General features: G+C 47.8%; 1 protein-coding gene across 3 annotated transcripts in view; it reads right to left on the bottom strand.

The window, feature by feature from the left end:
• The window catches only part of B3GNTL1 (UDP-GlcNAc:betaGal beta-1,3-N-acetylglucosaminyltransferase like 1), a 189,492-nt gene that overhangs the window by 98,856 nt on the left and 68,496 nt on the right, over window positions 1-22,140 (bottom strand). The window contains exon 1 of one of the 3 annotated variants that reach the window (XM_072112659.1): window positions 20,623-20,697. The exons of the other annotated variants lie outside the window; for them this stretch is intronic. Coding sequence (XP_071968760.1) covers window positions 20,623-20,652 — 30 coding nt within the window. The 5' untranslated portion in view covers window positions 20,653-20,697. Of the gene's footprint in view, window positions 1-20,622; window positions 20,698-22,140 lie in introns of those variants that run through there. 3 annotated transcript variants of the gene reach the window in all.

Here is a 22,140-nt window from a genome sequence, read left to right as displayed (position 1 = left end):
GATATATGTACAGCCGGTATAACCTGGGGATCTCCTGTATATAATGATATATGTACAGCCGGTATAACCTGGGGATCTCCTGTATATAATGATATATGTACAGCCGCTATAACCTGGGGATCTCCTGTATATAATGATATATGTACAGCCGGTATAACCTGGGGATCTCCTGTATATAATGATATATATACAGCCGGTATAACCTGGGGATCTCCTGTATATAATGATATATGTACAGCCGGTATAACCTGGGGATCTCCTGTATATAATGATATATGTACAGCCGGTATAACCTGGGGATCTCCTGTATATAATGATATATATACAGCCGGTATAACCTGGGGATCTCCTGTATATAATGATATATGTACAGCTGGTATAACCTGGGGATCTCCTGTATATAATGATATATGTACAGCCGGTATAACCTGGAGATCTCCTGTATATAATGATATATGTACAGCCGGTATAACCTGGGGATCTCCTGTATATAATGATATATGTACAGCCGGTATAACCTGGGGATCTCCTGTATATAATGATATATGTACAGCTGGTATAACCTGGGGATCTCCTGTATATAATGATATATGTACAGCCGGTATAACCTGGAGATCTCCTGTATATAATGATATATGTACAGCCGGTATAACCTGGGGATCTCCTGTATATAATGATATATGTACAGCCGGTATAACCTGGGGATCTCCTGTATATAATGATATATGTACAGCCGGTATAACCTGGGGATCTCCTGTATATAATGATATATGTACAGCCGGTATAACCTGGGGATCTCCTGTATATAATGATATATGTACAGCTGGTATAACCTGGGGATCTCCTGTATATAATGATATATGTACAGCCGGTATAACCTGGGGATCTCCTGTATATAATGATATATGTACAGCCGGTATAACCTGGGGATCTCCTGTATATAATGATATATGTACAGCCGGTATAACCTGGGGATCTCCTGTATATAATGATATATGTACAGCCGGTATAACCTGGGGATCTCCTGTATATAATGATATATGTACAGCCGGTATAACCTGGGCATCCTATGATATGGAGGACAGTGTGACACATACGTGGTGGAGTAGTGACATTACAGGATAGGACTATGGGAGGACAATGTGACGAGTGTTGGAGGACCTGGTCTCGGGTCACACGCCTCAGGACAAAGCCTTCATTCACAGACAGACGGCAAAACTGTGCGTCCAAGTAAAACCCCAGCAGTGGGAACGGCGGTGACATTGACTTCTCTAAGTTTAGATACAATGTAACCACCCAGGAGCAGCCACAATGTATCACCACCTATTCTCAGGCTTCTCTCACATCATCATTAATTACCCGCTGGCTGCAGGCAAACCCTGACCCAGTCCTGTGCACACAGCAGAAGGTTTGCTACAATGTTCACAACGAGACACATGTGATGCTGTTGCTGTGTTTCGGTCGGTGAGACACTGTAACGAGAGCTGCAGCTGTGGGGATAAAGTCTGGGACGTGTTTACTAATATCTCTATTTTAATGTTCATCACTTTTGTGTGTGGCCCCATTCTCTGAGGGGTTAATTACTCCTTGGGATGGGGGGGGTAGGGAGGAAGTAGTGACCCCCCACAATCCCCTAAACCCCTCCCCCCTGACATAACAATCATACTATGTGTAATGCGAATGTCAGGGTCATGACCTTGGCTCCCAGTGTTTGTGTCCCCGGGTCCCTTAGTGCCAGCTACTAATTGGCCGGGACCATTACCCCTGTCCATACACATCAGTCATGTTTAGATGTCTCTGTAGGACCTTCACGACGGGTCACTGAGTTGACTGTGAGATTATGGTCAAAAGCCACCATAGTAGGAACACGTCCCCCGAGAGTCAAGTCATAAAGCTCGGCCAGGATGGACCCGTCCCCAGGACCTTCACACTTGTCATGTGTAATAGACTTTACAAGACAGAGAAAGCCGCAACGTATCATTTTTCGAGAAGGAAACCTATTTGGGATGACTCCTTGAGTAGTAGTCTCCTAAGGTGGTCTTCTCAGAAGATGCCATCTGGCAGGCACAACCTGTCACCAAATATCTTGTCTGAGGTGGTCACAATGCTCGTGATGTTCTTGTCTCCAGAACCAAGGACTCCGGGTCTTTCCAGAAGTGAAGTCCAGACTGAATGAATTGAGTCACTGGGGCACATTTGCTTAGGGTCCGCGGACCGCGATTCTGTCGGGTTTCCTGAATATTTCCGTTTTGCACTGAATTGCTCCCGGTTTTTGGCGCACATGATCGGATTTTGGTGCATCGGCGCCGGCTTGCAATCGGGGGGTGTGGTCGTTGGACAACCGACGGATTCGGACAAACCGCGTAATTTAAAAAAGGAAATGCGTCGCAAGATCAGCACTTACATGCACCAGGAAGAAGAAGGTGAACTCCAGCGGACCTCAGCGCAGCAGCGACACAGGAAGGAACTCGGAAGCACGGTCTTAGTGAATCGCGCCGGACCCGAATCCTCACCAGACAACGCGCAGCGGGATCGCGCCGGGACCGGGTAAGTAAATCTGCCCCATTGTCTGAGAATTACATTTCTTTGAGATGGCCACCCTCAAATTACTGGAATAGTGGTCTTCTACGAGGATGGCCTTCTCAAAGACGATGGCCAAGAGGCATAAAAAGAGTAGGTGGTCATTTTGTCTCCAAGCCTCTCAAATATATCATACATAACGGAGTTTTAAAGAAGTTTGCAAAGTGGAGAAATCTTTTAAGTAAGAACTAATCGACGGCAGAGTCATCCTTCAAGAAAGAAACCTACTTGTGATGACTCCAACTGCCTCAAATAGTGGTCTTCTACAAAAGTGGAAAAATCCTTCAAGTAAAGATTAAGCTTATCGATAGAAGAGTCATTTTCCAAGGGTTAAATGTCATTGAGATGACCACCAAAAATATCATCGAAAAGTGGTCCTCTACGAGGATGGTCTCCGGTAGGATCATTGCCAGTGGACCCAATGAATGTTGGAATAGAAATCTGGTCAAGGTAAGATGGTGCCAGTGATGTCCTCATCTCCAGGACCCTCACAGATGTAATATGACCACATAGAAAGTATCTGGAATACTGGTGCTCTACGAGGGTGGTCTCCTCTAAGATGATGGCCATATGGAACAATCAGTCTTGGGTCTGGATAAGGGGGTGCCACTGCCAGTGATGTTCTCGTCTCCGGTTAATTTTGGTAATGTCTGCTACATATGACATATGTGACAAGTTTGAAGTAGGGAGTCTTCTTCTGAGAATTAGACCTTCTTGAGATAGCCACCAAAAGTTGCCTAAAAACTTGGTCTACTAGGAAGGAGGTCTTCTCGAAGAAAATGGCCAGCTGGCATGACGAAGGTTTGACCTGGACATTTGGTCTGTAATCAAAGGTAGGGGGGTCCTTAAGGTTTGAACTTGTTGGGGTGGTCCTACAACAAGGGATGCAGGTCCTTCACTACTATAACTGTAGGCACGACACTAAGGTGACTATCTAGGTGGGATCTAAGGAGACAACCATAATGTAGCCCAAGGAAAAGACATCTCCAGGCTGTAGTCTGTAGTGATGGATGGAGCGGATGGGTGGTCTTCACGAGGAAGTCAAGTCCATCTGGACAAGTTCTACAGAACCTTATGGCTTGTAGCCTGAATTTCGAGTGACGTGGGGACAACTGGTGACCATGTACTGGGTCGTAGTAGACTAGACTACAAGAAAAGCCAAAAAACCTAAGTCTCTAACTCATTACTCGCATTAGTAATGGCCACTCGAGGAAATCCTCCTCCATGACTGAAGTATTTGTCACCACGAGATGATCCCGAATTGTCAGCGCCTTGTGGAGAAAACAAGACATCAAGACAATGACCCGGAGAGATCATCTCCCAGCTGCCATCACACATCTGAAGCAGAGACAGACGCGAGCCAGGAAATACATATTTATATGTGGGGGGAAATCCCCCCCCCCCCCCGACAGTCACCGCTCTGCGCTGGAGCCGGGCCAGGGGTCCCAGAAGATCAAAGGACAACAAGGCCGTCTACACAGCGTCAGGAGGCTGCCGGGAAGGGGAAGGCACATCGCTCATTGCTTCTTCATGACGAGATGTCATCTATAGCCGGCAGTGTAGGGGGTGCGGGGCTTATTTGGGCCCCTACGTTTCCCGGGGGGGGGGGGGTGATGCTGTATCATAATCATTGATGATGTCATAATCTCAACCGTATGTAGACGAACAACATCTTATGTAACATGTATGGAGCCACAATCCAATCCTAAGAGGGAAACCTAGAAACTGCCAGCTATGATGTCACAGCTAATTACTGTGATGTCACTCACTGTTCTAATTACTGTGATGTCATTCATTCTTGTGAGGTCACTCAGGGCTTTGATGACTATGCCCTCACTTAGTATGATGTCACACTCTGCTCTGATGTCATTCACGTCTTACGTGATGGCACTTATTATGGGTGATGTCACCGATTGCTCTGATGTCATTCACTGACCACGGCCAGGGCTATGCCCTCACTTATTAGTATGATGATGTCACTCGCTGCTGTGATGTCATTCACTGCTAGGGTGACAGCTCAGCTCCCACTTATGATGTCACTGATTATTGTGGTGATGTCACACACTGGATCATCAGTTACTATAAAGTCACTCTCTCTACTAGCCAATGAGAGTCGGCCTCTAATTAAAGGGAATTCCTTATATTCAACCCCTTTAAAAAAGGGGGGTGAGGTACGAGGTGCAGTATAGGGGTGGGAGTCTCCCTTCGGGTGCCCCCGATCACCAGGGATAGTCAGACTACAGTCCTGTATAGGAACTGACCTCTGTCTGATGTGAACTTTTTGCCTTTTAGGTGGAGTTACCCTTTAACTACCCACAAATTGTAGATAGGGGGGGGGGGGCGCAGGGGGAAGGGAGCGCAAAAACCTTTAAAATAATTCAGAGCCACGAGAGAAGATGGATGTCCCCGCTCTGAGGATAAACACGGCCCCCCCCCCCCCCCCCCCCGGCAGCTGACACTGAGCAGAGCCGCGGCCCCCGATAATGTTACATTATAATTACCAGGCGACAATTATAGTGACACGGGACCACAAATAAACACGTCTCTGCCGAGAGTCATAAATCATGTCAGGGGGGAGGGGCAGAGGGGGCGCCATTACTTCTCAGGGCTCACACACAGGAGCCAATCACAAGGAGATGAGCTACAGGGACCAGTATGGATGTATTATTGTTACGTTACTAAAAGGGGCGCTCCAGCCTTGTGAAGTGATGGAGTACTCATCCTTTAAGTCCTCGGGTTATCATAGCAACTTTGAGCATGATAATAGTAGCAGCAGAACTGTGAAATGTGTAATTTTTTTTTTTAATCACAGAACTGTATTGGGGGCATGTCCTCACACTGCTGTGCCCTGTTCTCTCTGTGCCTGCATCAGCTATTGTCCTGGGATATATGTGTAATGATACCTTTGTGTATGTTGTTAGTAGCAGCAGGACTGTAATATTATATACCATATATTTATATTCCAGGATTGTAGCTTCTTCATGTCCTCACACTGCTGTGCTCTGTGCAGCCATTGTTATGCATCGTCTCTGGAGAGATGTGTAATCCGACCTTTGTGTATGTTGTTAGTAGCAGCAGGACTGTGATATATGGATTTATATTCCTCGATTGTAACTTCTCCAAGTGCACTGGGGGTGTGTCCTCACACTGCTGTGCTCTGTGCATTGAGCTCTTTCACAGCCCCTTTATCCTGCTTTGACTGAAAACTACAGACAGCTTCTGGTTGAATACTACAATATTCACTAAGAGTGGAGGGGGCTGTGGAAAAGTTCAATGCAGAGAGCGAGGAGCACAGCAGTGTGAGGATGGGACAAGCTACAATCCTGATATATAAAACCAATTTTTTTTACATTTCAGCTGGTAATGTATGATAACCCAGAATACAATAGCTAAGACTGGCTGCAGAGAGCACAGCAGTGTGAGGAGAGAGCCCTTAATGCACTTAGAGAAGCTACAAACCTGTAATATAAATCCTTATATCACAGTCCTGCTGCTACTAACACCACACACGGCGGTCTGATTACACATCTCTCTATATGGTCCACTCTATAAAGTTCTTGGCCATTAGTTAATAAGACACAGCGCCCCCCACCCGTCCACAGGCCGTGCCTGGTATTTCCATCAGTTATGTGATGCAATACAATAAAAATTCAGGGGTCTCCGTGATTGGATCGTTGCTGCTGCCAAATATTTTGTGAATTTAGATTAGTGTAATCCTGAGCGGCGCCCCCCAGGTCTGAGGAATAACAGGGTCTGGTTTATTGTAGGGTGTCAGGCTCCGCACACGGCTGCGTCTGTCAGGGGTCTCCCTCGCCGCTCTGCAGGGGGAGGGGGGGTCGTATCCGGATCCCACCATAAAGAGACTGTTGTCTCAGGGTTAAGAAAACTGGAATTTTTTTTATGTTTTCTCCCTTTCATTACTAGACTTATGGTATTTGACCCCCCCCCCCCCCCTTAAAGGTGGCGCAGTCCTCCCCGTGGGACCGGCACACAGTTCATAGCGCTGCATCTCTCCCGAAAACTTTTGGAAAACTTTTTCTGCCAAACATCCAAAACGTAAAAGGGAGACTCCACCCAAAAATGACCCCGACATGTAACTGCGGGCGTCAGCGCGGCTCCTGCCAGAGGATACTCACTAGATCTACCACTGCTTGATACCATATGGCGGTATTATTTACATAGTGTGAGATGGTATGGCAGTATTATTTGTGCACACAGTCTGGCAATGTTATCTCATCATTGCTCTGTGTGTTACTAGGACACCATATAGTAGTATTCATGAGCACCATATGGCGGTATTATTTACACAGTGTGAGATGGTATGGCAGTGTTGTCTCATTGTTGCTCTGTGTGTTACTAGGACACCGTATGGTGGTATTCATCAGCACCACATGGCAGTATTATTCATTCAATGTTAGGTGCTGTGCATATGGCACAGTTTGGGACGGATATTTGATCACAATATTGGACTATTATCTGTGCACAGTCTGAGAACGGTAAAGAACATTGTAAAGAAAGGACACCATATGACGGTATTATTTATATACTGTGAGATGGTATTCATACTTCAATACTTCTAAGATCAATTTCCTTCTTAATTCAACCCCCCCCCCCACTGGGGTCTCCAGGACTTCTCCGGAGCTGCACCTATTCTCTGGAATGCACTACCTCAAACTAACAACGCGGAATACGATAAAACTTGGTTATTAATAAAACCACATAGTATAACCATATCTGAGCACTGTATGGGAGTATTAGTGCACCGTCTGGTGATGTTATCTGGTCACTTTTCAGAGTGTATGGCGGTATTACTCGTGCACTATATGGAACGTATAATTGATCACTGATACCTGCCCCCCGGACCCTGGCCCTGCTGTGCCGCCATATGTCCCACTATACATACACCAGCCACCCATTCCTGTCGGAGAATCTTTCTGTCTCATCCTAATCCAGACGTGACCCCACGCACAGTTGGCCGCCATATCCCGAGTCTACAGGAATTGATTGCAGACCCCCGTGCCCGAGCCCACCCTGCAGGATCGGTCCTGCGCCACCGCGGGGCGCCGTGCGACACAAGAGATCCAGTCTGAAGTCAATAAGAAAGTTTCTGAAGTGCGGAGCCAGGATCAGGGACCCCCTGAGACGCCGAAAATGAGGAAATCTTGGCTCCCGACAATCAGATTTAATCGTCAACATCAGGAGAGGAAATTTAGTAAAATTATTAACATCCACGTTGGGTAATGAGGGAGTCATGAGCCAATGACATGCTCCGCTGTGTTCTGTACCGCAGCGTCCTGCCCCGGGGGTCCGGCTGTCATGTGGCCGGCTGCTCCATTAAGATGAGTGTGACAGAACCAGCGCTTCTCCCTCTGGTGACTGAGCGCTAATGATGTCATCACAGAATCAATTAGGGACACGGTGTCATGTGAGCAGGGCATCCTGGGTAATGTATAGCAGGCACGACACTGGGGGGGGGGAAGCCACGGGGCACAATCGCTGCGTCACACACTTTCCCCAAATCCCCAGAAATGGAGGTGGACTCAGGGGCCCATAGGATGGCCGCGTACATGGGACCCCGTAGGCAGACACATTACTGGGGACCTCGCAGGACCACTCTGTACTCGGTATCCCGCAGGATCACTCTGTACTGGGGACCTTGCAGGACCACTCTGTACTCGGGACCCCACATTCTCAGTCCCAGCGGCTGGGACCCCCCTCTTGTTCGGTGTATAATGGATAAATATTATGGGAGTTCTCCGCAATAAACTCCGGAAGAGGAAGCATCTGCCTATCGGGGGTCCCCACGTTACAAGTTATTCACTGATCCCAGGACAGTACAATATCTAGTACTCTTACTGCGAGCTGTCTAAACCTCTCCCCCAGACACTTGATTTAAAGGGGCTCTCCACCTCTCTGAATACATCATGCCAGCGGAAACCCCCCTGTAATGGGTGTCAGGTGTTGCACATTTCCTCCGCAGTGACCGCAGATTGCCTGGCGCGTGGTGCGGTGCGTCCGCGTGTAGTCATTACTGCTCTTCCCGTACCTCAGACCTGACCCATATCCTTCCTGTATCACCCAGTCACCCGTCCTACGTACCAGCGCTGGTTTCACAATGCGCAGACGTCACACATCACTGTAAGCCGGGAAGTATAGAGAAGCAAATCCAACGATCCGGACTACAACTCTCAGCATCATTCTGATAATCTGCCACCTCACCAGATCTTTACACACTCCGGATAATTTGAATTACAACTCTTATCATCAAAGAAGAAATCCAGAGTAAACACTAGACAAATCAGCACTGATCGGCAATGTGAGATCCTCGTGGGCGTTACCTTGTCTGTCTGATAATTCAGAATCTGATATCTGGCCGGACCTCCTTATACTCCAATTAAATTGAAATAAAATTCTCATATTCCTAGATGATCCCTACAGCTCAAAATCAGACACTGTAGCGATACTAGGCAATTATGAGATCCTCGTGGGCGTTACTTTAAAATTCGGATAATTAAGAATCGGATCCGATAATCTAGAATCTGCTGATATGGCACCAGTCCAGATTTTTATACACTACAGAATATTGAATAAAAATCTCATCATCAATGGTGATCACTGGAGCGATCACTGGAGCAAACACTAGACAATTGAGCACTTAAAGGCAATGATTTGTTCCTCATAGGCGGTACTCATCTGATAATCTAGACTCGTTTGATCTGGTACTTGTCCAGAACTTTATACACTCCGGATAATCCGGAATACAGCTGTCATTGTTCAAGATGACTTCTGGAGCACACAATGGTTGATGGAGTACTAATAGGCAGTTTTGAGAACCTCAGGGGCGTAACCTTCCTTCCAAAATATTCCATATTTTTATCTTGCATAGGTGGATCCTGAGTTTTCACCAACAGCAAGCAGAGATCTTGAAATACAAAGTCTGTTAGAATGTTGCAGAACTATTCATTATACATCGACAGAGCCCCATAAAACTTGGGGATCCCTTTAATAAGTAGATTTAGACATTGGTTTTCTGCAAGAGTTGTTTGTTTTTTTTGGGGTTTCTCGGTCATGCCGCCTTGCAAGAAATGAAAAGTTCAGCTCTTAGCCAACAGCACTGAGTCACTGCCGAATCAGCAAAAGCCGGAAAACACAAATTGTGTAAGGAGATGTTTTTGGGTGAGGGAAAAGAACAACAGTTTCTGCTTCGGTCAGAAGAAAACTTGCATCGGTCAGGCGCCTGGTAGTAGTTTACTACAGCTACGTGACCGGGGCTCATACAGGGCATGTGGCTGACGGATAAATATACTACGTGGAGTGATACATAACTTTTTGGGACGACCTAAAAATGGTTGCGGTTCTAATTCCTTACCCCCCAAAAAGTATGCACGGGAGTAAGGTGAAAAAATATACATCCAGGTCCAGAACTAAGGCCAAAATGGAAACTTTAAAAATCTGGCCGGTACATCCTTTTTTAAAAAAAAAAAAAGACTGGGAAAAGTTGAATGTGGGAGGTTCTACTACTAAACCCGCCCATGAGGAGCAACCATGTTTTTCAAGTTCCAGTAAACCCCTTTAAAATGCTCTTGCGTTGTAGAACAGGAGTGTGTAAGAGTGTGGGAGTAGCATAGTCAACAAAGTAAAGCAAAGCTGAATTTGGCAGTGTCATAAATAGGCACACCGCTGCGGAACAGGAATTAGCTAAGAAACACAAGTAATACTCTAATGATATGAATGTGTTCCTGGGGTTCCTTAGATTTTGGAATTTCCCCAATATGCAGATCCCAGTTTAAACATTATGATACCTCTAAAATTACAGAGAGGTTTACAAGGTTGTTCTAGACAAAATGAATGCAGAAAAGGTCTGAATGTGGGCGGCCTCTTTGAATGGCCCACCCATGCGGAACAGGTAGCACCAAGGAGAACCATAAATACTTTATATTTATTCTCTTCATTGTAGAGGAAAGACACAATTAGTAGATTTCTCTGAACCCCTGTATACTTTATCTAAGTGAAGGGTGAATGTGGGCGGTCTTATTTCTAGACCCACCCATGAGGAACAGAAATTATCTGTGCCTGTGGAAATGAATAAACTTCAAATAGTTTTATTGAATTTCTGTTCTCTGGGGTAGAGAGCCCTATTTTATCAGAATGATTATAATAGGAGGGGGGCCTCATAAGTGCTCTACCATTAAATTACCTTAAAGGGAAACCTTAGAGGATGTGTGAGCTAGAAGAAACCCCTTTAAGACAGTGGTTGGAAATTCATCATGGGGGTGGGAAGACCTTGTCAATCAAAAAACTTTTGAAAGGAAATTAAAATTAATTAGAAACCACCGAGCCGGATGTAGGAGAAGATGATCAGCGCGTGACTCTTCTATGTGTATAGATGGAGGAGTCAGTTTAATACAGGAAACGGCACAGAAGATTCTCATCTTAGTTCATGACACTTTGTCACACCCTACGCTTCACGTCATGAGATTCCAGGCCCAGATATTATCGCAGAACAGAGGGTTTAAGGAGAATGTTTTTATACAAAGAGCAGCGTGGTCAGCAGCACAGAGTATTACAGGAGTCCACTCTATGACCGGCACCGTGTATATAGACCACTCTATGACCGGCACCGTGTATATAGACCACTCTATGACCGGCACCGTGTATATAGACCACTCTATGACCGGCACCGTGTATATAGACCACTCTATGACCGGCACCGTGTATATAGACCACTCTATGACCGGCACCGTGTATATAGACCACTCTATGACTGGCACCGTGTATATAGACCACTCTATGACCGGCACCGTGTATATAGACCACTCTATGACTGGCACCGTGTATATAGACCACTCTATGACCGGCACCGTGTATATAGACCACTCTATGACTGGCACCGTGTATATAGACCACTCTATGACCGGCACCGTGTATATAGACCACTCTATGACCGGCACCGTGTATATAGACCACTCTATGACCGGCACCGTGTATATAGACCACTCTATGACCGGCACCGTGTATATAGACCACTCTATGACCGGCACCGTGTATATAGACCACTCTATGACCGGCACCGTGTATATAGACCACTCTATGACCGGCACCGTGTATATAGACCACTCTATGACCGGCACCGTGTATATAGACCACTCTATGACCGGCACCGTGTATATAGACCACTCTATGACCGGCACCGTGTATATAGACCACTCTATGACCGGCACCGTGTATATAGACCACTCTATGACCGGCACCGTGTATATAGACCACTCTATGACCGGCACCGTGTATATAGACCACTCTATGACTGGCACCGTGTATATAGACCACTCTATGACCGGCACCGTGTAGTCCAATCTATGGCTGACTTTGCACAGGAAGACCACCCGATGCCTGGCACCATATGGGTGGGTTTCACTGGATGGAACGATTCATACATAGGGGGCATACTAGCTAGTGCTATTACAAGACACTGGTTCCGTTACACTCCCCATACGGGCCACATGTGACACCGTACAGGTAAATGGCGCCATGTATATAATACAGAGAACTTCCCCGAATCGCTACAATATGACCATAAAGGGTTAACGCAGCGGCGGCCGCAGCAGAGCCCATTGTCGTGCGTGCAGGAAGTTCTCCTTGTGGTGATGGCAGATATAGCGCCCCCCGCGCATCCGCTCCATCCTCCGCTTTCACTTTCACAATGGCGGAGCCTGGAATACACTCCAGAGGGTCAGAGCACAACTGGACCGGAACCAGAGGATCCAGGCACCGCACCCCCACAAACATCATCCATACTCCCAGAATCCTCAAGGGCTATTGTCATACAGACTGTATCACTCATGATAGGCCTAAATACACAGCTCAGCAGACAGTATCACACAGGATAGGATTAGATACACAGCTCAGCAGTCAGTATCACACAGGATAGGATTAGATACACAGCTCAGCAGACTGTATCACACAGGATAGGATTAGATACACAGCTCAGCAGACTGTATCACACAGGATAGGATTAGATACACAGCTCAGCAGTCAGTATCACACAGGATTGGATTAGATACACTGCTCAGCAGTCAGTATCACACAGGATAGGATTAGATACACAGCTCAGCAGACTGTATCACACAGGATAGGATTAGATACACAGCTCAGCAGTCAGTATCACACAGGATAGGATTAGATACACAGCTCAGCAGTCAGTATCACACAGGATTGGATTAGATACACTGCTCAGCAGTCACTATCACACAGGATAGGATTAGATACACAGCTCAGCAGTCAGTATCACACAGGATGGTATTAGATACACGGCTCAGCAGACTGTATCACACAGGATTGGATTAGATACACAGCTCAGCAGTCAGTATCACACAGGATGGTATTAGATACACGGCTCAGCAGACTGTATCACACAGGATAGGATTAGATACACAGCTCAGCAGTCAGTATCACACAGGATAGGATTAGATACACAGCTCAGCAGTCAGTATCACACAGGGTAGGATTAGATACACAGTTCAGCAGCCAGTATCACACAGGATAGGATTAGATACACAGCTCAGCAGACTGTATCACACAGGATAGGATTAGATACACAGTTCAGCAGCCAGTATCACACAGGATAGGATTAGATACACAGCTCAGTAGTCAGTATCACACAGGATAGGATTAGATACACAGCTCAGCAGTCAGTATCACACAGGATAGGATTAGATACACAGCTCAGTAGTCAGTATCACACAGGATAGGATTAGATACACAGCTCAGCAGACTATCACACAGGAGAGGATTAGATACACAGCTCAGCAGTATCACACAGGAGAGGATTAGATACACAGCTCAGCAGTAAGTATCACACAGGATAGGATTAGATACACAGCTCAGCAGTCAGTATCACACAGGATAGGATTAGATACACAGCTCAGCAGGCAGTATCACACAGGATAGGATTAGATACACAGCTCAGCAGGCAGTATCACACAGGATAGGATTAGATACACAGCTCAGCAGACTATCACACAGGATAAGATTAGATACACAGCTCAGCAGTCAGTATCACACAGGATAGGATTAGATACACAGCTCAGCAGGCAGTATCACACAGGATAGGATTAGATACACAGCTCAGCAGACTGTATCACACAGGATAAGATTAGATACACAGCTCAGCAGTCAGTATCACACAGGATAGGATTAGATACACAGCTCAGCAGTCAGTATCACACAGGACAGGGTTAGATACACAGCTCAGCAGTCAGTATCACACATGATAGGATTAGATACACAGCTCAGTAGTCAGTATCACACAGGATAGGATTAGATACACAGCTCAGCAGTCAGTATCACACAGGATAGGATTAGATACACAGCTCAGCAGTCAGTATCACACATCATAGGATTAGATACACAGCTCAGCAGACTGTATCACACATCATAGGATTAGATACACAGCTCAGCAGTCAGTATCACACAGGATAGGATTAGATACACAGCTCAGTAGTCAGTATCACACATCATAGGATTAGATACACAGCTCAGCAGACTGTATCACACATCATAGGATTAGATACACAGCTCAGCAGTCAGTATCACACAGGATAGGATTAGATACACAGCTCAGCAGGCAGTATCACACAGGATAGGATTAGATACACAGCTCAGCAGGCAGTATCACACATGATAGGATTAGATACACAGCTCAGCAGGCAGTATCACACAGGATAGGATTAGATACACAGCTCAGCAGACTGTATCACACAGGATAGGATTAGATACACAGCTCAGCAGTCAGTATCACACAGGATAGGATTAGATACACAGCTCAGCAGTCAGTATCACACAGGATAGGATTAGATACACAGCTCAACAGACTGTATCACACAGGATAGGATTAGATACACTGCTCAGCAGACAGTATCACACAGGATAGTATTAGATACACAGCTCAGCAGACTGTATCACACAGGATAGGATTAGATACACAGCTCAGCAGTCAGTATCACACAGGACAGGATTAGATACACAGCTCAGCAGTCAGTATCACACATGATAGGATTAGATACACAGCTCAGTAGTCAGTATCACACAGGATAGGATTAGATACACAGCTCAGCAGTCAGTATCACACAGGATAGGATTAGATACACAGCTCAGCAGTCAGTATCACACAGGATAGGATTAGATACACAGCTCAGCAGTCAGTATCACACAGGACAGGATTAGATACACAGCTCAGCAGGCAGTATCACACAGGACAGGATTAGATACACAGCTCAGCAGACTGTATCACACAGGATAAGATTAGATACACAGCTCAGCAGTCAGTATCACACAGGATAGGATTAGATACACAGCTCAGCAGTCAGTATCACACAGGACAGGGTTAGATACACAGCTCAGCAGTCAGTATCACACATGATAGGATTAGATACACAGCTCAGTAGTCAGTATCACACAGGATAGGATTAGATACACAGCTCAGCAGTCAGTATCACACAGGATAGGATTAGATACACAGCTCAGCAGTCAGTATCACACATCATAGGATTAGATACACAGCTCAGCAGACTGTATCACACATCATAGGATTAGATACACAGCTCAGCAGTCAGTATCACACAGGATAGGATTAGATACACAGCTCAGTAGTCAGTATCACACATCATAGGATTAGATACACAGCTCAGCAGACTGTATCACACATCATAGGATTAGATACACAGCTCAGCAGTCAGTATCACACAGGATAGGATTAGATACACAGCTCAGCAGGCAGTATCACACAGGATAGGATTAGATACACAGCTCAGCAGGCAGTATCACACATGATAGGATTAGATACACAGCTCAGCAGGCAGTATCACACAGGATAGGATTAGATACACAGCTCAGCAGACTGTATCACACAGGATAGGATTAGATACACAGCTCAGCAGTCAGTATCACACAGGATAGGATTAGATACACAGCTCAGCAGACTGTATCACACAGGATAGGATTAGATACACAGCTCAGCAGTCAGTATCACACAGGACAGGATTAGATACACAGCTCAGCAGTCAGTATCACACATGATAGGATTAGATACACAGCTCAGTAGTCAGTATCACACAGGATAGGATTAGATACACAGCTCAGCAGTCAGTATCACACAGGATAGGATTAGATACACAGCTCAGCAGTCAGTATCACACAGGATAGGATTAGATACACAGCTCAGCAGTCAGTATCACACAGGACAGGATTAGATACACAGCTCAGTAGTCAGTATCACACAGGATAGGATTAGATACACAGCTCAGCAGTCAGTATCACACAGGATAGGATTAGATACACAGCTCAGCAGTCAGTATCACACAGGATAGGATTAGATACACAGCTCAGCAGTCAGTATCACACAGGACAGGATTAGATACACAGCTCAGCAGACTGTATCACACAGGATAGGATTAGATACACAGCTCAGCAGTCAGTATCACACAGGATAGGATTAGATACACAGCTCAGCAGTCAGTATCACACAGGACAGGATTAGATACAAAGCTCAGCAGGCAGTATCACACAGGACAGGATTAGATACACAGCTCAGCAGACAGTATCACACAGGATAGGATTAGATACACAGCTCAGCAGGCAGTATCACACAGGACAGGATTAGATACACAGCTGAGCAGGCAGTATCACACATGATATCTGGTAGAATATAGATGACATGTTCTCCATACGTTGCGGTGTCCCCTGTGGTACCTGTGAGGGGTCATGTCTGGGGCTGGGGGGTTTAACCCTTGCACACGCCGTCACACTTGGCCCCTCGGAGAACAAGTGTAGTTCTGTTAGAGAAGGAATTGCAGGGACTTATTTATAGAGCTGTGAGTAATTCCTGCTCCGCACTGCCCGCCGCCCGCTCGCCCTCCTCTCCTCACCCCTCCCGGACTGTGCCAAGTCACCAATGTATAGAAACTGAGGGCAGGAACACGTCACACAATAAGTGATACTTTTGGGGCACTAAACGGCATGATTTATCCCTTGGTGGATCTCTGTGCATGGTCTTTGGAATGGTGGACATCTTGGAGTAGCCCTTAGTGTACATCTTGGTATAGTATCTTGATGTAGCCCTTGGTGGACGTCTTGGTGTAGCTGTTGGTGGACATCTTGGTATAGCATCTTGGTGTAGCCCATGGTGGACATCTTGGTATAGCATCTTGGTGTAGCCCATGGTGGACATCTTGGTATAGCATCTTGGTGTAGCCCATGGTGGACATCTTGGTATAGCATCTTGGTGTAGCCCATGGTGGACATCTTGGTATAGCATCTTGGTGTCGCCCATGGTGGACATCTTGGTGTCGCCCATGGTGGACATCTTGGTGTAGCCCATGGTGGACATCTTGGTGTAGTATCTTGATGTAGCCCTTGGTGGAAGTCTTGGTGTAGCTGTTGTAGTGTCTTGGTGTAGCCCACGGTGGGCATCTTGGTGTAGCCCACGGTGGACATCTTGGTGTAGCCCATGGTGGACATCTTGGTGTAGTATCTTGATGTAGCCCTTGGTGGAAGTCTTGGTGTAGCTGTTGTAGTGTCTTGGTGTAGCCCACGGTGGACATCTTGGTGTAGCCCACGGTGGACATCTTGGTGTAGCCCACGGTGGACATCTTGGTGTAGCCCACGGTGGACATCTTGGTGTAGCCCACGGTGGACATCTTGGTGTAGCCCACGGTGGACATCTTGGTGTAGCCCACGGTGGACATCTTGGTGTAGCCCACGGTGGACATCTTGGTGTAGCCCACGGTGGACATCTTGGTGTAGCCCACGGTGGACATCTTGGTGTAGCCCACGGTGGACATCTTGGTGTAGCCCACGGTGGACATCTTGGTGTAGCCCACGGTGGACATCTTGGTGTAGCCCACGGTGGACATCTTGGTGTAGCCCACGGTGGACATCTTGGTGTAGCCCACGGTGGACATCTTGGTGTAGCCCACGGTGGACATCTTGGTGTAGCCCACGGTGGACATCTTGGTGTAGCCCACGGTGGACATCTTGGTGTAGCCCACGGTGGACATCTTGGTGTAGCCCACGGTGGACATCTTGGTGTAGCCCACGGTGGACATCTTGGTGTAGCTCACGGTGAACATCTTGGTGTAGCTCACGGTGGACATCTTGGTGTAGTCCATGGTGGACATCTTGGTGTAGCTCAAGGTGGACATCTTGGTGTAGCTCAAGGTGGACATCTTGGTGTAGTCCATGGTGGACATCTTGGTGTAGCTCAAGGTGGACATCTTGGTGTAGCCCATGGTGGACATCTTGGTGTAGCTCATGGTGGACATCTTGGTGTAGCTCATGGTGAACATCTTGGTTTATTTGTTGGCTTATCACTTGAAGTGGTCTTTGGTTAAACTCTTTGTGTGATCTTTAAGGTGGTGGACTTCATGGTGTGGCTCTTGGTGGACATCTTGATGTAGTCCTTGGCTTATGCCTTGATGTGGTCTTTGTGTGATCTTTAGAGTGGTGGACATTTTGATTGAGTCTTTGCTGTTCTTTTGAGTTTAATCTTTGTTGTAACTTTTTTTTGTCTGTTCATCAGTTTAACTCTTTGTGAAGATGATGGACCTTCACTTGGCATCGTGTATGTCGTACCTCTTCATTTAGTCTTTGGTGGACCTCGGAACCTAGTATTTGGTGCACCCATTCATGTTGGAGGGGTGTCCCACTCTTGGTGTCCCTCACAAGGTGCTTCATAAACTTCTTTTCCTCTGGCGTCCTTTATTTCTTCTGGGAATTTACACAAACATAAATTTGCTGGGGCCCATAAGGTGCCTTCCGATTAGACTTCTCACATGAAGACCACAAAGCTGTAGGTTGGACTTCAAAGATCTGTAGGGTCTCCTATAACACTAGGACTAATCTCCATGCACCTGTGAGTTGCCCACCAATGCCACTAGGAGTCCTGGGGATCAAATGGTAATGGCACAAGGGGAACAAGATGGACAAAGGAGGTTCCATCCTTATAAAGAGCCCCTAAACATGTATATGACCCAACTATCATGGGGCCTTATGTCTTACTATGGTGCTTAAGCCCTGAGGCCTCTCAAAGTCATCCAATGTCCTGCCCAGTTCATTTCTCCATTTCCTTCTTCTAAGGTCAAGGTTTTACATGATCTGCTTCTTATAAAATATCATCAGATTCTGCACTAGTCATAAACCTTCTGTCCTCAAGTGTCGGCGTGTCCCTGTCCTGTCCCCCCAAGTGTCGGCGTGTCCCTGTCCTGTCCCCCCAAGTGTCAGCGTGTCCCTGTCCCCCAAGTGTCAGCGTGTCCCTGTCCTGTCCCCCCAAGTGTCAGCGTGTCCCTGTCCTGTCCCCCCCAAGTGTCAGCGTGTCCCTGTCCTGCCCCCCCCAAGTGTCAGCGTGTCCCTGTCCTGCCCCCCCCAAGTGTCAGCGTGTCCCTGTCCTGTCCCCCAAGTGTCAGCGCGTCCCTGTCCTGCCCCCCCCCAAGTGTCAGCGTGTCCCTGTCCTGTCCCCCCAAGTGTCAGCGTGTCCCTGTCCTGTCCCCCAAGTGTCAGCGTGTCCCTGTCCTGTCCCCCCCAAGTGTCAGCGTGTCCCCGTCCTGTCCCCCAAGTGTCAGCGTGTCCCCGTCCAGTCCCCCAAGTGTCAGCGTGTCCCCGTCCTGTCCCCCAAGTGTCAGCGTGTCCCTGTCCTGTCCTCCAAGTGTCAGCGTGTCCCTGTCCTGTCCCCCAAGTGTCAGCGCGTCCCTGTCCTGTCCCCCCAAGTGTCAGCGTGTCCCCGTCCTGTCCCCCAAGTGTCAGCGTGTCCCCGTCCTGTCCCCCCAAGTGTCAGCGTGTCCCCGTCCTGTCCCCCAAGTGTCAGCGTGTCCCTGTCCTGTCCCCCAAGTGTCAGCGTGTCCCCGTCCTGTCCCCCCAAGTGTCAGCGTGTCCCCGTCCTGTCCCCCAAGTGTCAGCGTGTCCCTGTCCTGTCCCCCAAGTGTCAGCGTGTCCCTGTCCTGTCCCCCCAAGTGTCAGCGTGTCCCTGTCCTGTCCCCCCAAGTGTCAGCGTGTCCCTGTCCTGTCCCCCAAGTGTCAGCGTGTCCCCGTCCTGTCCCCCAAGTGTCAGCGTGTCCCTGTCCTGTCCCCCCAAGTGTCAGCGTGTCCCTGTCCTGTCCCCCAAGTGTCAGCGTGTCCCTGTCCTGTCCCCCAAGTGTCAGCGTGTCCCTGTCCTGTCCCCCAAGTGTCAGCGTGTCCCTGTCCTGTCCCCCCCCAAGTGTCAGCGTGTCCCTGTCCTGTCCCCCAAGTGTCAGCGTGTCCCTGTCCTGTCCCCCAAGTGTCAGCGTGTCCCTGTCCTGCCCCCAAGTGTCAGCGTGTCCCTGTCCTGCCCCCAAGTGTCAGCGTGTGCCTGTCCTGTTCCACAGTAATATGTGTGGAGACTCCCCGGATTTATCGGCGAGGGACTTTCCATCATCAAGTAATTTAAGTAAAAAAAACGCAGTAGAGACGATTCTTCCTCTTTTTGACAAAACAGCTGAAAAAACTTCCTTACCCCAAAATAAGACTATGGGGCAACTCTGTGCACAGGAAGGACAGATTTATCACTTGTCACGCACATAGGAGGGGGAGCCCTGGTTCTTCGCTATAGTAAGGCTCAGTATGGTACAGCAAGTCTTCACTGCTGCTCATCCTGGGCCTCCTGCTTCATGAACATAACACTAGAAATGCAGTAAATACTGACATGTACACAGACAGCGCAGTTGGAAGCCGATTAGGATGCGATGTGAGACAAGGGTAAAAGTTCTCCATAAAGTTTCACAAGTAACCCGTCATTAAAGTCAATGAGGATGGATGACACAGCGGCTGCTAATGACCCGCTCCTTTAAGTGTGGACGACCTCGTAGAACAGAGACATTTGACCTCAGGCTTTGGTTGACCTTTGAACCTCACAAGTCAAGTGGCTTCATCCAAGATGTCTCCTAACAGCTATGAGGAGACCACCCAGCTTCCTCTAGGGGAAGGATACACAGAGGTGTTCATCCTGAGGCTCCTGTTTCATGAGTCAGAAGTTACCCAGGCTGAAGGGGTTAATGTGGCGTCCATTGTTTCCTGTATATTAGAAGGCTGTCGGGGTGACGGTGCAGCCGTGTGCGGGTCCCGTGCTGACAGGAAGCAGTTACCGCCTTGAGCCTGAGCCGGCGCACGTGCGGCAGACAGCGCCGGCCGACCACAGAGCCGCCTCTGTTCTCTGGTAATTGTCAACATCTGCTGCACAGAGATCAGATGGGTCAGGATAAAACTAAATACACACAGGGGCCCCGTCCTCAGAGGAAGCAGCCGCTGCCGAGATCGCACACGCTACCAAAACTGAGCGCCAGACCGTGGCCAGGGGTCCGTACTACACTCACGGGTCACAACCAAGCTCCCGAAATGTTATGGAATCAAGTCTGGGGAGGATCCGGGACAACACAGGGGTGTAAGCAGCCAAATAAGCGTGTCCTAGAGCACCCAAATACCACCACACTGTGCCCATATACTACAGCCATACAGCCCCTGAATACCGCCACACTGTGTCCATATACTACAGCCATACAGCGCCTGAATACCGCCACACTGTGTCCATATACTACAGCCATACAGCGCCTGAATACCGCCACACTGTGTCCATATACTACAGCCATACAGCCCCTGAATACCGCCACACTGTGTCCATATACTACAGCCATACAGCCCCTGAATACCGCCACACTGTGTCCATATACTACAGCCATACAGCGCCTGAATACCGCCACACTGTGTCCATATACTACAGCCATACAGCGCCTGAATACAGCCACACTGTGTCCATATACTACAGCCATACAGCGCCTGAATACCGCCACACTGTGTCCATATACTACAGCCATACAGCGCCTGAATACCGCCACACTGTGTCCATATACTACAGCCGTACAGCCCCTGAATACCGCCACACTGTGTCCATATACTACAGCCATACAGCGCCTGAATACCGCCACATTGTGTCCATATACTACAGCCATACAGCGCCTGAATACCGCCACACTGTGTCCATATACTACAGCCATACAGCCCCTGAATACCACCACACTGTGTCCATATACTACAGCCATACAGCGCCTGAATACCGCCACACTGTGTCCATATACTACAGCCATACAGCGCCTGAATACCACCACACTGTGTCCATATACTACAGCCATACAGCCCCTGAATACCGCCACACTGTGTCCATATACTACAGCCATACAGCCCCTGAATACCGCCACACTGTGTCCATATACTACAGCCATACAGCCCCTGAATACCTCCACACTGTGTCCATATACCACAATCATACAGCACATGAATACCGCCACACTGTGTCCATATACTACAATCATACAGCACATGAATACCGCCACACTGTGTCCATATACTACAATCATACAGCACATGAATACCGCCACACTGTGTCCATATACTACAGCCATACAGCCCCTGAATACCGCCACACTGTGTCCATATACTACAGCCGTACAGCGCCTGAATACCGCCACACTGTGCCCATATACTACAGCCGTACAGCGCCTG

This window comes from Engystomops pustulosus, chromosome 6 (assembly GCF_040894005.1).
Source record: "Engystomops pustulosus chromosome 6, aEngPut4.maternal, whole genome shotgun sequence".
Classification (NCBI taxonomy): Eukaryota; Metazoa; Chordata; class Amphibia; order Anura; family Leptodactylidae; genus Engystomops; species Engystomops pustulosus.
The sequence above is the reverse complement of the archived record's forward strand: the minus strand, read 5'-3'. Positions and strand labels throughout refer to the sequence as shown.